The sequence below is a fragment of the Falco cherrug genome, chromosome 15 (genome assembly GCF_023634085.1).
Source record: "Falco cherrug isolate bFalChe1 chromosome 15, bFalChe1.pri, whole genome shotgun sequence".
In the NCBI taxonomy this organism is placed as follows: Eukaryota; Metazoa; Chordata; class Aves; order Falconiformes; family Falconidae; genus Falco; species Falco cherrug.
The window spans coordinates 8841154-8854317 of record NC_073711.1 but is presented as its reverse complement, the minus strand read 5'-3'; the positions used below and the strand labels follow the sequence as shown (position 1 = coordinate 8854317).

The 13164-nt window shown below is 41.5% G+C and overlaps 1 protein-coding gene across 1 annotated transcript in view; it reads right to left on the bottom strand.

The window, feature by feature from the left end:
- Nucleotides 1-10651, bottom strand: part of RADX (RPA1 related single stranded DNA binding protein, X-linked) — a 28608-nt gene extending 17957 nt beyond the window's left edge. Inside the window, exons 1-7 of the mRNA XM_027799444.2 lie at nt 9929-10651; nt 8988-9130; nt 6503-6695; nt 3138-3246; nt 2898-2989; nt 2681-2803; nt 1420-1527 (exon numbers count right to left, since the gene is read on the bottom strand). Coding sequence (XP_027655245.2) covers nt 1420-1527; nt 2681-2803; nt 2898-2989; nt 3138-3246; nt 6503-6695; nt 8988-9130; nt 9929-10484 — 1324 coding nt within the window. The 5' untranslated portion in view covers nt 10485-10651. The remainder of the gene's footprint in view (nt 1-1419; nt 1528-2680; nt 2804-2897; nt 2990-3137; nt 3247-6502; nt 6696-8987; nt 9131-9928) is intronic.
- Between the last annotated feature and the right edge of the window lie 2513 nt (nt 10652-13164).

Sequence of the window (13164 nt, the reverse complement as noted above, 5' to 3'; positions counted from 1 at the left end):
TCCTTGACTAACAGTTGCATTTGACACTGAAAGTTAGACAACTGTTAAATAATAAAAGGAAATTAAACAACTAGTAAAAATGCTACTAGAACACTTTCTCACAGAGGCATACAAACTAATAAAATTATCAGAAACTGTTTTATTAGCAGGAAAGAGCAGACAAATTATCTTCATAAGGTTCAGCAAAGATTGTTACTGACAGGTAATTGACAATTCATTGTTGGCTGGTTTGAAATCAAGATACAGACTAAATACCAGTTTTATCAAAGAAATGGAAATCTGACCAAGTCTATGTATAACCTCTGAACTGAAACAGATCTTATCCAATGGTTTGCAATCTCCAGCTGTAGTTCTCATTTAGGACCCAAACAGATTTAAAATGAACTAAAGCTAGAGGGGAAGAAAGCTTAAGTATTTAATTAGAAAATTAAGCACAAAATATACTGAAGGAAAGCAAAGGAAGAAAACCTCCAACCTCTCAAACATTTAATTTAGGAGTAAATTAAATCATTAGAAACCTAGCAGCAAACAGACTAGCTTGCTTTGCTAGTCCAGTTAAGCACAACACACTCTACTTAGCTTGTCAGGAAAGACCATGTATATAGAACTGACTATGTTCAGGTACCTGTGCTAAAACGCACATAGTTCTCTCTGTTCCTACTTGTCAGTGGGAAGATTGAGACTGGCTGACTGATACGTTAGGAACATGTAGGAAATGAGCTGAATAAACAAAGATATGGCTATTGCATTTTATACTCCTTTGCAATTAGGTCAGTACATCACTTGCCTGTAACACTGCTATAATCTGCTTCCTGATTCAAGAGCAAATATAGTATAAACAGCTGTGCCTGCTCCTGCCTGTGACATTAGGAGTGATGGTATCTAGTGGGCAGTACCACAGGACCATTAAGAGTATGGTAACTGCAGGTGGGAGTACTCAAACAAGACTATGTCAAAGTAACATGCCTTCAGCGCAGCCCAGAATCACATCCCTTCACCAGACCACACGATCTAAACTTAGGACAACTATACCTCTTTGTTTTTTTTTTCTTTTCTTTTTTTTTTTTTTTTTTTTTTTTTTTTGGTAATAAGGAAATCTATAAGCCAGAAAAGCTGCAAGTGATTTTTAATGTTTTTTAAGGAAGTGGCAATCTGCATTGCTACGCTATCAAAGATTTAAAACAGTTTGAAAGAATAAGTAAAAATATGACTTAACCTAGTAATACTTTGGTACTTTTTCTAAGGGGCACCCATTAATGCCTCACAGGAATGCAATTTGCCTTTTTCTTTTTGCAATGGTATTATTAACTTAAAAGTCATTTGTGACAGGGCAACTAATACTATGCACTGATTATTTTGTTGTGAATGACAAAATCCTTACCAAAGAAGTTAGATGAGAACTACATAAAACTGGGTTACCTGTAATGAATATTTGACTTTCATTTGAAGTCGTAAGGTAAATTGTGCTGGAAGGATTCTCAGTGACGTCCCGCATCACTCTCATCTGTGTACACACCAAATATGTCACTGGAGAAAAAAAAGCCTTCGGTTTTTTTCCTGGTATTTCATTGCTTTTAGAATGTCAAGACTGACACATGCTGGATTAATTTTAAAGTGCTCTAAACAAGACATTTTAGTTCTTGACCCTACAAATGCTTCAGCATGTATCGAACCTCCATTATAAATTACAATATAGAGATGTAATTAAATTTTCAATTTAATAACTGTGCAAGGAAATTTCAGCATACATATTAGGACTAAAACATGAGATACTTCATCAGGTAGGATACCAATGAAACAATAGTAAAAATAGGGATATTAGATGACTATGTTTCCTAAGGATAAGAAGCATAAAATAATGGAAAGCACAAGAAATTATGACATGCCACTGCAAAACTTCTAAACAAGAGTACAAACTCACTCTTTCATTAATATCTCAGTTAAACACTGGAATGTCATTCTTTGCCACTTCCCCAAAACATTTAAGATGAATACAGCCATAACCTTAACAAGGTTGTGCAGCTGGTCCTGCATCATATGATATAGAAAAATGCGTGTGACACCAACCAGTGTTAATGGAAGAATGAGTGCTTGGAGGAGAACAGAAAGAAAACAAGAAGAGATATTTTAAGTTATTTTAAAATCCCTCATTAAGGATTCCCCAGATTGAAATTTATCATTCTTAGCTCACACACAGTAACTAATACAGCTGGATGGTGACTGCTGTTCGGCCAAAAAATATTTACTCAAAGAAATGAAGCTTTCCCACTTTCACATCTCCCTCCAATCTTCTTAGATTATCCCCATCTACATAAAAAATACCTATTTACAGGAAAAAAGGATTAATAGATTTGACCAGCTGCCTTATTTATTTGCCTCTGATGCAAGAGATGTTGCCCCAGGTGCTTCACTTAAATTTGTTTGACATTAATGAGATCAGATGAACCCCAGGCCCATCTGCCCATCTATCTGTTTAGACTAACTTGCAGATTGCAGTATGGTAAGGGTTCCACATATTTAAACTATTTTTTTTTAATTTCTGATCAGCTATTTTCTGTTTAAGGAGATAAACCAAGTAATTGTTTTATTCAGTGGCAATTATACTCACAATTTGAAATTAGCAACCAACTAGAAAAACATTATAAATAATTATCAATAAGTATTATAGAAAGATGAATACTTGGGTGGATAAGCTTAAACACATCTGGCTGAGAAGTTGCAAATATTTCCAGTATGAATGGTTGGTCTGAGGTCCCATCAACGGCATGTGCCCAACGATAGAGCCAGAAATCTTCACCATGTTCTATATAAACAAATAATAAGAAAAATGTATAAGCGTTTGTTCAGAAAGTTAAAAATTGTTTGATAAATTCTGAAAGTTATATTTATAGAAACACCTCTCTTTCTTGTTCGTTCAGCCCTTCCTACAAATGTCACAAGACCAATAACATCACAGGAATGGTTGTTCGGTAAGTCATCCAGTTCTGACCTAAAACAAAAACAGAACAAAAAAAGTGGGTATTTGTCATAAAGCTTTCTCATAATTTTTTTTTAAAAAAAAACATTCCCAATTAACATTCAGCGTAACGTAGCAAAATTTAAGGTCCAGCTTGAGAACCAATAAAATTCTATTTTACCTTGTGATAAACCGGTATTTAACTTCAGGTAATCCCCACTCTGGCTTAACAATTTCTTCTGGAATAATACTTATTTTAGTGGGAGGGTTTCGAACATTAAGGCTGATTTCTGATAAAGAGAAAAAAAGTAAAGCGCGGCATGAATACAATCTGAAAAAACCCACACCAAACACTTAAAAAACCCACAAAAAACTCGAGGCAAAGCATCTCAAACGAAGTATTCCAACTTTGTCTCACTACGTGTGAAATTACTAATAAATTCCTCTGACTCTATGTTTTCATCAAAATAAAGTAAGGAATTCAAGTACAGCATTCAACAATGCAATTTTAAAATCTGAGCAATGCTGAACTTTCCAATTTCCTACAAGAGCCAATTAGTCCTATCCAGCCAGGTACTTTAAAAACCAGCAACTGAAACTAATATTACAGTACTGATTAGATATAAAGTACTTTTTATGCTAGCTTCATTCTGAAATGTCACCAAGATCTAAAACTGATTTGCAGTCAACGAAGACAGAACTTGCAGAAGAGAACTACCACATCTGATACCAGTTCAGGTAGTTATTAATGTGACAGAAATATGCCACAGCCATGGAGGAAAACAAAAGGCCCTCTCACATCTATTCTATAGTACCTGAAAAGTTTAATTTATTAAGCAGACTGTTTAAATGCTGAACAACAAACATGGTGGAGCACTGGGGGAAGCGAGGGGTTCTGTGACCAGAAAAAAATACAGGAAGAATGGCTTCAGCACCTAGAATACACAAGAAGGTACCCTATTGTCTGTACTCATAACAAGACCAATCTTGCTGGTATGAAAAAGACAGATTCTGATGAAGTTTCTACAAGATGCCTGGATTTGGGTAAGGGCTGATTCAAATAATGCACCCAGAAAAGTAATTAAATAGGTATAAATAATGTATACAATTGTTTATGTAATTATATCTGACCCCTCACCCTAGCAGGGAAACATTAGGAAGATGATATACTTGAAATCAGATCCTCTACTGAAGAACTTTCTTTTGGCTGCCTTCTAGAAATGTAGTTGGAGGATAATTGCGATTTTGCACATAGTTGTTTCAGGACAGAATCTCAAGAGAAATTTCCTGAAAACAAAACTTTCCTATGCATCAAAGCTATTTATCAATTGTTTTGTCATCTGAGATGAAATTAAAGTCATAAACTTAAACTCAGGACTATACCCTGACTATTCAGAAGCTAAGGTCAGCCCAGGCTATTTGAAACCACAGTTTCTGTCAGTACCACGTAAATTCAGTGATCTATGAAATGCACACACTACCTAGTAGTGGAATTCAAGGTGTTTGTACTAACTATTTAAGCTCCAAAGGACTGAGATTCTGAAACAGCACCTCTCAGCGTGTCATGCAACACTGCAGCTGCAAACAGAAGTAAGCCATGCAGAACTCGCTTCACAGAAGTCTAGGAAGAGGCTGGAAGTGTACTGTCTTGCAAGAACTCCGAATTTGGAAAGCTCTTTGCCACATGGCCTTCTTTAACCCTCCAGATATATTTTACAACATTTGCAGATGCATGGTTATAAGGTAACACTGGAAAGTTGAGATTTGATGGAATTAAAAATTGGAAATAGATGATGAAAAAAGTTAATTGTTACTTAAGCGATTCAGTGTAATTTGTTACTTTAACTAGCTAGCTGAAGAACTTTGGGAGCACTCATTGCGTGTACTTAACCCCCCCCCCCCGAAATATTGCCCCATATCAGGCATATACAGAGATATTTATATTAATGGAGTAATTAGCAAGGCATTAACTTTCAATTAATCCAAACAAAAAAACCCAAAACCACAACCCTCACACACCAGGAGTTGCATAAAATCAATTTTAAAACTGCTCTAGAAATTTTTCTGGATATTCTGTTCTATTTAGACTCTGTCTTATAGGACATTTGGGCATGAGATCTATCAGTGCATGGTATTATATGCTTTGTAAGTTCATATCAAGATAAAAATCTGAGCTTTGCGCTGAGAAAAGAAATAAGATACTGCACATACATTGTGCAAAGATTACTAATTTCTACAGGTCATCCACAGTCTGAAAATACACCATGGCACTTTACTACAGACTGACTTTTAATTCTTCTATTACATGTCTATTACCATGTACAGCCCACTGGCCTGATTTTCCATTTTGACTTCATTAACATTTCTACCCCAATAACGCTTGCAGAAATCAGTACTGTAGTGTGAATGAAACCATTAAAACAAAATCATATTTGCCTATAAAGAAAGTCACTTCAGGCAGCATATTTTATTCTGTCCTTTTCCCACAGAAAGGTTTGTGGCAATTATAATTGTTTTTAGGGCTAGCTTGTAATCATCAGCAGCTTCCCTCACAAACCTCCATTTTTGTCTAAACATTTCTCTCTCCTGCCAATTCAGCACAAACACTTCAGACATTAAGATCTGGTTTTAAGGCAAAGATACATTAGGCAGAGTATACACTGCTTCTAGCAGTGAAAATACTATTTTTGTGCACTGTAGCAACTGCATTAGGAAACTGTCATCGTTAGTAAGTTATACATACATCACCCTTCACTAACACACATACTGTTTCAAGAAGTTACTAGAATTTTCTGAATGTTGGCTGTTAATTTTTTTCTGAGTATAAAAACACAAAAGGGAAAAGAACTCAGATTCAGCAAAGCAGGAGAGACACCCCCCCCCCCCCACGCTGACCAAGTCCAGTTTGAAAAGGTTATTATTGTTACACTGCAGCACTTGTATTTCTGTGGCATAGCTCCTTTGAACATGTCACATTAAACAACTGCAAGGACAAAAATACTTTCTCATAGCCAAAGAATTTTGTTCATATAAGCGCTTCCATGGTGTTGCTGTTTCGGCATAGACAGTCATCAATGCACCTTTTTATTCAATGGAGCTTTGCAGATAGTCTGGGCCTTGACCACATACACTAAAATAGTCTAAAGTCAGATCAGGTAACAATGTGCTTCAATGACCTGGAAGAAGGTGTAAGCAGTGCACAAACAATACCTGTATTATTAATCAGGAAGCAGAATCAGATTAAAATTCAGTACAAGAGGCCTGTCTTTATGACCCCAATACCTGAAATCAGGGGTTAGATTTTTATTTATTTTTTAAAGAAAGGTTTTAACTAATTTTGGTATTAGGCTTTGTAGACACAATCCAAATCTAAACAGGGAACAGTAAGAACTTGGATAATAAGGCACCTTTCAAAGCTAATATTTAAGGATATATACCTTATCAATTCATTTTAGCTGTGGATCACCTTCTATTTTATTTCTATGAAGAGCTATCTTTTTACAGCTATATTTCATGGAATCAAAACAAGTTTCTGCAATACTTAACCAATTGTAGCAAATCTCTTCATCTGTGAATCCCCTGGGGTTGGCTGTGTTTTAAATGGGTAACTGGCTTTGATAGCATACTCTTCAAGAAGAAGTACCGTGCCAACCTTAATACTGTTATACCATTCAGGACACAGTGAATTCCACAAAACCATTGACATCATGCCTGAACCATCAGCAACTTCAAAGTAAGCCTAAAGAAAAAAAAAAAAAGGAGGAAAAAAAAATAGAGAGACAAAATACATTCATCTTTTATTTATCATCGTTCTGGTACATATTTATTTTGGATAAAGCATCAGCTACTTGACTCATGAAAAATTTCTCTGAGGATTATAAATGGGTATAGAACATGTTCCAAAACTTGTACTGAATACTAGAGTTTAAGAAATCCCCTCATTTCCACATAAGAATTTTTCCCTAGCAACTCCAGCCCAAACTCTTTATCGTTCCAGTGCTCAGTAATTGCACATGGTGTCAGTTTCACTCTGTGGATTTTGGAGGAGGTTGGGGAAATACCATGCAAAAGAAACAATATTGAAAAGATGCTTCTGTATCAGAGAGAATGCTGTATTTAGAACAACATTTCAAAATATCCATGAAGGACAACTGTATTTTGGAAGTTGAGGTCTTACAGAAGCATTTGCTAAACATTATTCTCAAAACACAACACAAATCTTATTTTAGAACAAAAGAAAAAATGCAGAAAATTTGCATTGCAAACCACTCTTTTCATTGAAGTTTTTTTCACGAAAAAGCTTTCAACCTGTTTGGTTGGTTTTTTTTTAACCGGGTGAACTTTGAATCCCTAACCGAGCAGATCACTGAGCAGTGAAAAATATTTTTAAATGCTTCTATAATGGTCTTAAAAGGTAGTAATCCACTGGAAAAAAATCTCAGCTCCGTCAAAATGCTTCATTTTATCCATTCACCTGCCAGCCTCAAAAAAACAACTGCTTCTGTTCCAACTACAATCCCACTCTTCTTTAATTCTTGAATACATATAACACCTTATGTGTTCTTCCCCCTTACTGCTTCTAAAACCCTTTTCCTTATTCCAAGTTCAATACAGAGATTATACAAATCAACACTTGTTAGTTCATTCTAATATTCCTAATTAGTCATGAACCACGCATCCTTGAAAGTAAGGTGTATCGCAGAATCTTTTGTTATCCCATTATTTTTATTGAATAACAACAGTTAGGCACACACCACTATCTAAAGGAGGAATGCATAAAGGAAAAAGCATGTAAAAACCTGTCTTCTAACTTCTTTAGCTAAATTGGCTCTGCACCCAATACCAGGAAACGTGGCTGATGAACTGTCACAAAAGTTAGGAGTACCTATCTAGACTGTCTACTGAGAAGTAGCTCCAATAAAAAGACCCAGATTTATCTTCACATGCAAAGGGAATGGAAATGTGGAATAGGAGGGCACAACAGTCCTTCACTAAGACATTTCATTTCTCTCTCTTCCCATGCAAGAATTCATGAGTTATTAGAGTCTTTGTAAAGCGTTGCCTGTATGGATTCTGGCTGGGATAGAGTTTATTTCCTTTGTACCAGCCTGCATGGGTGACTAAAATAGTGTTGCCAACACACCAATGTTTTAGCTGTTGCTGACCGGTGCTTGCATGGTGTCAAGGTCTTGCCCTGTTTTTCACTCTGCCAGGCCAGCGAGTAAGCTAGGGATGGGCAAGAGGCTGGGAGGGGACACAGCTGAGACAGCTGATCTGAACTGACCAAGGGGGATATTCAATGCCACGTGACATCACGCTCCGATATAAAATGGGCTGCTAGCCTTCCTAAATACATCTGCATCATCTGACTTCCCTGCCCACCCCTCTCCCCCTTCATCTTTTGAAGCTGTCTTTATCTCAACCCATGGGTTTTTTCTCACTTTTGCTCTTCCAGTTCACTTCCTCACTCCCCTAGAGAGGGCAGGGGAGAGCAAACGACCAGCTGGTAAGTGCTTAGCTGCTGGCTGGGACCAGCCTACCACACCTCCTCTCTCTGCTTCGAGAAGCTCTACGCAATTACAAGTAAAATATATTAGGAATCACAGGTAAAATATATTAGGAAAATCATTAAGAATGTTACAGTAAAACAATCTATCTGAAAGTCACCAGGTGAGAGAATTAGGGGATACAAATTGTTACAATTTATTTACCTTGCTTTTTTTTTTTTTTACATCCAGTTTCCAAAGCATAACCAGAAACATTCAAGCTATTAAGCTACTAAAAAACACCAAATACTTTTTTTCTTCACAAAAATCTCAACTGAACTATAGTAACTGAAACATATCTGCCAAAGTTTGTACATACAATCACTAAATTCACCATTCCCTGCTCCAAAGAGCTCAGCATTTTTACGATAAAGTAGCTACAATGTGAATCTTAACTTTATGTGCTTACTGTATAGGAGTAATGATTTCCAAATACCCTACAGCTATGTGTTTGCGTGTTAAACTATGTATTTATCGCTCTTTACCTGATAAGGCATATCCACTTTTTTCTCTGGTTTCCCGTAGTACCTTAGTCTAGATTTGTGCAGGACTCTCACAAGAAGCGGATGGAAGTGAACATTGCTTCTCCAGGTCATTTCCAGCTGACCAAGAGAAGTCAGCTTGGAGACTAAGGTTAGAGGAAAAAGAAAAAAAAAGACCAAAAAAGAGCATTTGTGACTGAGCATTTAACTTTTCAGGAGTAAAGTGCACAGGCCATGACGTCACGTGTACTTTCTTAATGTTTCTAACATCTAAAAAGGCTCACTTGCTGATAGCATACCCTGTGAAATCTTGTTCTGAGCTGTCTGCACACAGCATAGTTTTCTTTTAAAATCGAAAGCGAGAGTGACAACACATTTAAAATGACACACAAGTGTCAGATGTGCAGAACAGCTATTACAAAAGACACAGGCGTTAGCCTGCAAGGGCATGACGCCTGTGCGAAGTCCTGCTTATAACTCGCTCCTCACCAGGCTTTGCGGACTGGCCCAAGCCCCTCGGTGCTGACCGCATTTTGGATGGCAGCTCCCAGGTGCCAGCACCCACTCCCACAGACCAGTCGAGAAACTACTACCAGAAAGGATGTTCCCAACACCTCAGAAGACCAGGTGCAAGCACCATAGCTAGGTATTTTCAGTCAGATACTTATTTTGTCAAATACAGACAAAACTTATTTTGTCAAGTTTAAAAAACCCTCTCAGCATAGCACAAACGCGTCAGCTGTAATAGGTACAGCAGGTCCAAGGCGAGCAGAGGGCCGCTTCAGGCTGGGGAGCTCGGCCCAGCTGGCAGGCAGTGTGGCGACCGCGCCTTCTCACCTCACGCGTGGCCCGGGCGGCTGGAGCAGGCCCGGCCTCCTCAGGGTGCCCCGGGGCTGCCTTCCACCTACATCCCCTGCTCCTACAGCCGCCTGCTCTCCACTTACCGTCGACGTCCACCCGCGCTTGGGCCTTCTCCGCCACCCACATGTCTCCGTAGGGGTCCTCGTTGTTCCACAGCGGCAGGTAGTGCTGCCTCTCGCCGCGGAGGGGCTGCCGGTGGTGGCAGGTCGGGACACTGGGGGGCTCGGCCGCCCCCACCGGCTCCAGCTCCTCCAGGCAGAGGAACCCGCAGTTGAGGCGCTTCTCGGCGTACAGGTAGGAGCCGCGCGTGAGGCGCAGGCGCGTGCCGGCCCGCAGGTGCCCACGCTGCACCAGGCCGCTGAGGCGTGGCGCGAGGTGGCAGCGCTCCTGGCACTCGCCGTCCGCCAGCGTCACGTCGTACCAGTACTGCGGGGTGGCGCGCGGCAGCCCCTCGCCCAGGTACCGCTCCACCGCCACCACCGTGACGGGCGGCGGCTCGGCCGGCGCCACGCTCAGCTGCGAGGAGCCCTGCGCCTCCTCAAACACCCGCCGCAGCCACGAGGCCTCACCGGCCGCCGACCCCCGCCCCTCCTCGGCGGGGTGGGCGCTGCCGCCGCGCTCCGGCCCGGGGTCCTGCATGGCAGCTTCTTGGCGGCTCCTCCCCTCGCGCCGCGCCCGCCGCCGGGGGGCGAGAACCGGGGCCGGGGCCGCTGCTGGGGAGGGGGAGGACGGCGGCCTCCCCGCTGTCACGGGCCGAGCCGCCGGGCCGCCGCCATAGCGCAGGGGCGGGGCTGGTGCGCGCGCGCGCCGCGGCCCATTCAAAGCTCCCAACGGTCACGGAGGGAGAGAGGCGGGGCCGGCGCGCGCTGCCGGCCCCGGGGGCGGGGGACGGTGACAGCAGAGCGGCCCCAGCGCGGACAGCACAGCGGGCCGGGCCGCGGAGGAAGCGGCGGGGAGAAGGGGCTGCCCTGGCGTCCGGTCCCCCCCCGCCCCCTGGCCGCTGCCGGTACCGCAGGGCCCGCTCCCCCGGCGGGCCGGCGCCCCTGGCTTCCCTGGCGGAGAGGCGGGGGGCTCAGGGCGCGGGGGGGGGGGCGGTTGTTGGCCCACGGCGGGGCCGGCCCGCGGGTGCCCCTCCGCGCCGGGCCCGTAGGCAGCGGCCGGGCCTCCCGCTGCACCTGCCCCGGCCCCGCGGGTGCGCGGTGCCCGGTACCGCGCCTGCCGTCAGGCGGGACGCGTCCGTAGGGCGGTGAAGCGTCCAGCTCCTGTAACCGCCTTCATCCTCCTCCTCAGGCGCTCCTGTATGTGAACTCGGCGTTCGAGTTGCAGCCCAAGTCCTGAGCAAGGCTGGCGTGGCGGTGCCTTCTTTCGTGGTAAACATGATCTGTTGCGTTGAGCGATACAACCTCATTCACGACTTAAAAACGTGAACATTGCCCGAACCCCTTCTCACCGAGGTTGTTCAGGCTGTGACTTCACGTCACATCCAAGCCTTACCCGAGAAGTTTGTGGCACAGGCTTTTTTCCCCCCAGCTATTAAAGGAACCTGTGGATAAAATAACGGTGTGTGGCCTGTTCCCAGCTTCTGCCTGCACTCCCATAGGACTTGCAGAGAAAAGGGATTTTATTTCTAGCAGAGGTAATTGTTACGTGTATCGCTGTTGTGAGGATTTTTTTTATTATAAGTTACTGTGGTTTCCATCATGAAAACTATGTAGCTGTAGCTTTTGTGGAATGATAATGGGCTGATAGTAGAGTTAATACTTTATAATTTTGGATAAATTTGCATGCATTGCAGTTTCAGATACAAGAGGTTTCTCTCTTAGGAACTTGTTACTTTTTTTCTCTCCAGCAGAGGTCTAGCTAACATACCAATTTCAGCACTGGAACAGGGTTAATCTGTTTTGCTGAAGGCATGTCAACAGCGTGTTTTAATGACTGGTTACGTCTGTGAGTTCCTCTGGATGTGATTTCCCTGCCGTACCCGACCAGTGGGACGGATGTGATTGTATTAGAACCTGGAAGTTCAGAAACACTTGAAGAATCAGTAATGAATGGTGGTGAACCATCACAGAAACTTTGAGCTCAGTGTGTTCTGTGGAGCCTGTTCCACTGGGGCATGTAAGCAGCTCACTGAAGACTATGATTTTTCATATATGTACAACCAAGCACGCTGAACCGTACCAGTGTCGACCTCTGGTGAATCAATACATAAGTCTCAAATTCTCAGACATCATTAGCAGCCAAGTATCTCAGTCTTCATTTACAATGCACCTTAAGAAAAACAGCAATTAGCCTCTGTAGTGATGCTGGCGATGAATGGGCTATGCTGCATAGGAGGATGTTATTACATTCTGTTAAACATTACATTTAATATATGTTGGAGAAATACAAGGCAGAAAAGAGTAAAAGGTGATTACCTGTAGATTAAAAAAAAGAAAAGCACTATTGTGAAAGATAGTAAAGCTTACTGTAAAACACAGTTGTTCACCACAAAGTTTTGAGGACAAAAATGGAAAAGGCTTTCTAATAGATTTTACCATTATCTGCTAGGTGCTTATGTTAAATCAACCTCAAAAATAACAGGAAGCGATTAAATAATGCTAAAATAACATTTGAGGTGATTATCCAGCAGACATTCTCTTGCCTTTTAATCAGCTCTATACGCTTTGAAGAGCAGTTGAAGAAAGTGGTGCGCTGTCATCAGGAAGATCTGTTACACTTCTGTTATGTGAAACCTTGATTTATTGCACAGGTTTTAGGATCTATAGAAGTCTTTCATATAGATTGCAGGTTTGCTTATGTTTCATTTAACTTAAATACAGCTGTCTAAACATGGAGCTGAACTTGTAAGCTACCTTTTGTGATGGTCTTTGGGGAAACAATTTCATTCCAGAGCAACTTGCTACCATGAAACAAACTACTATATGTAAAACAAATGTAAAACAAAGCTAAAATTAAAATGCCTTTTCATTTGAGCTCCAATAGCAATAGAATCATAGTATCATAGAAGATCTCAAGTTGGAAGGGACCCATAAGGATCATCCAATCCTTTGATCCTTGCAGAAGTCTTACTAAAAAAAAATTAGTCTAATAGATAATGCAAATACAGTAGGTAATACAAAACTATTACAGTTTAATGTATTATGTAACTTGCAGTGTGTGCGTATGTGTGTGTGTGTAGCTGTACCTTACTGCCTCGCTCTACTGTTTGGCAAATAGTTGTCAATTAAAGAAGATATTTTAGTTTTTCCTGCTGTGAGACAAAACCCCAAATGCTTTCACTTTGGACTGGCATTATTTTGTTTGCAAAAGTGTGGTT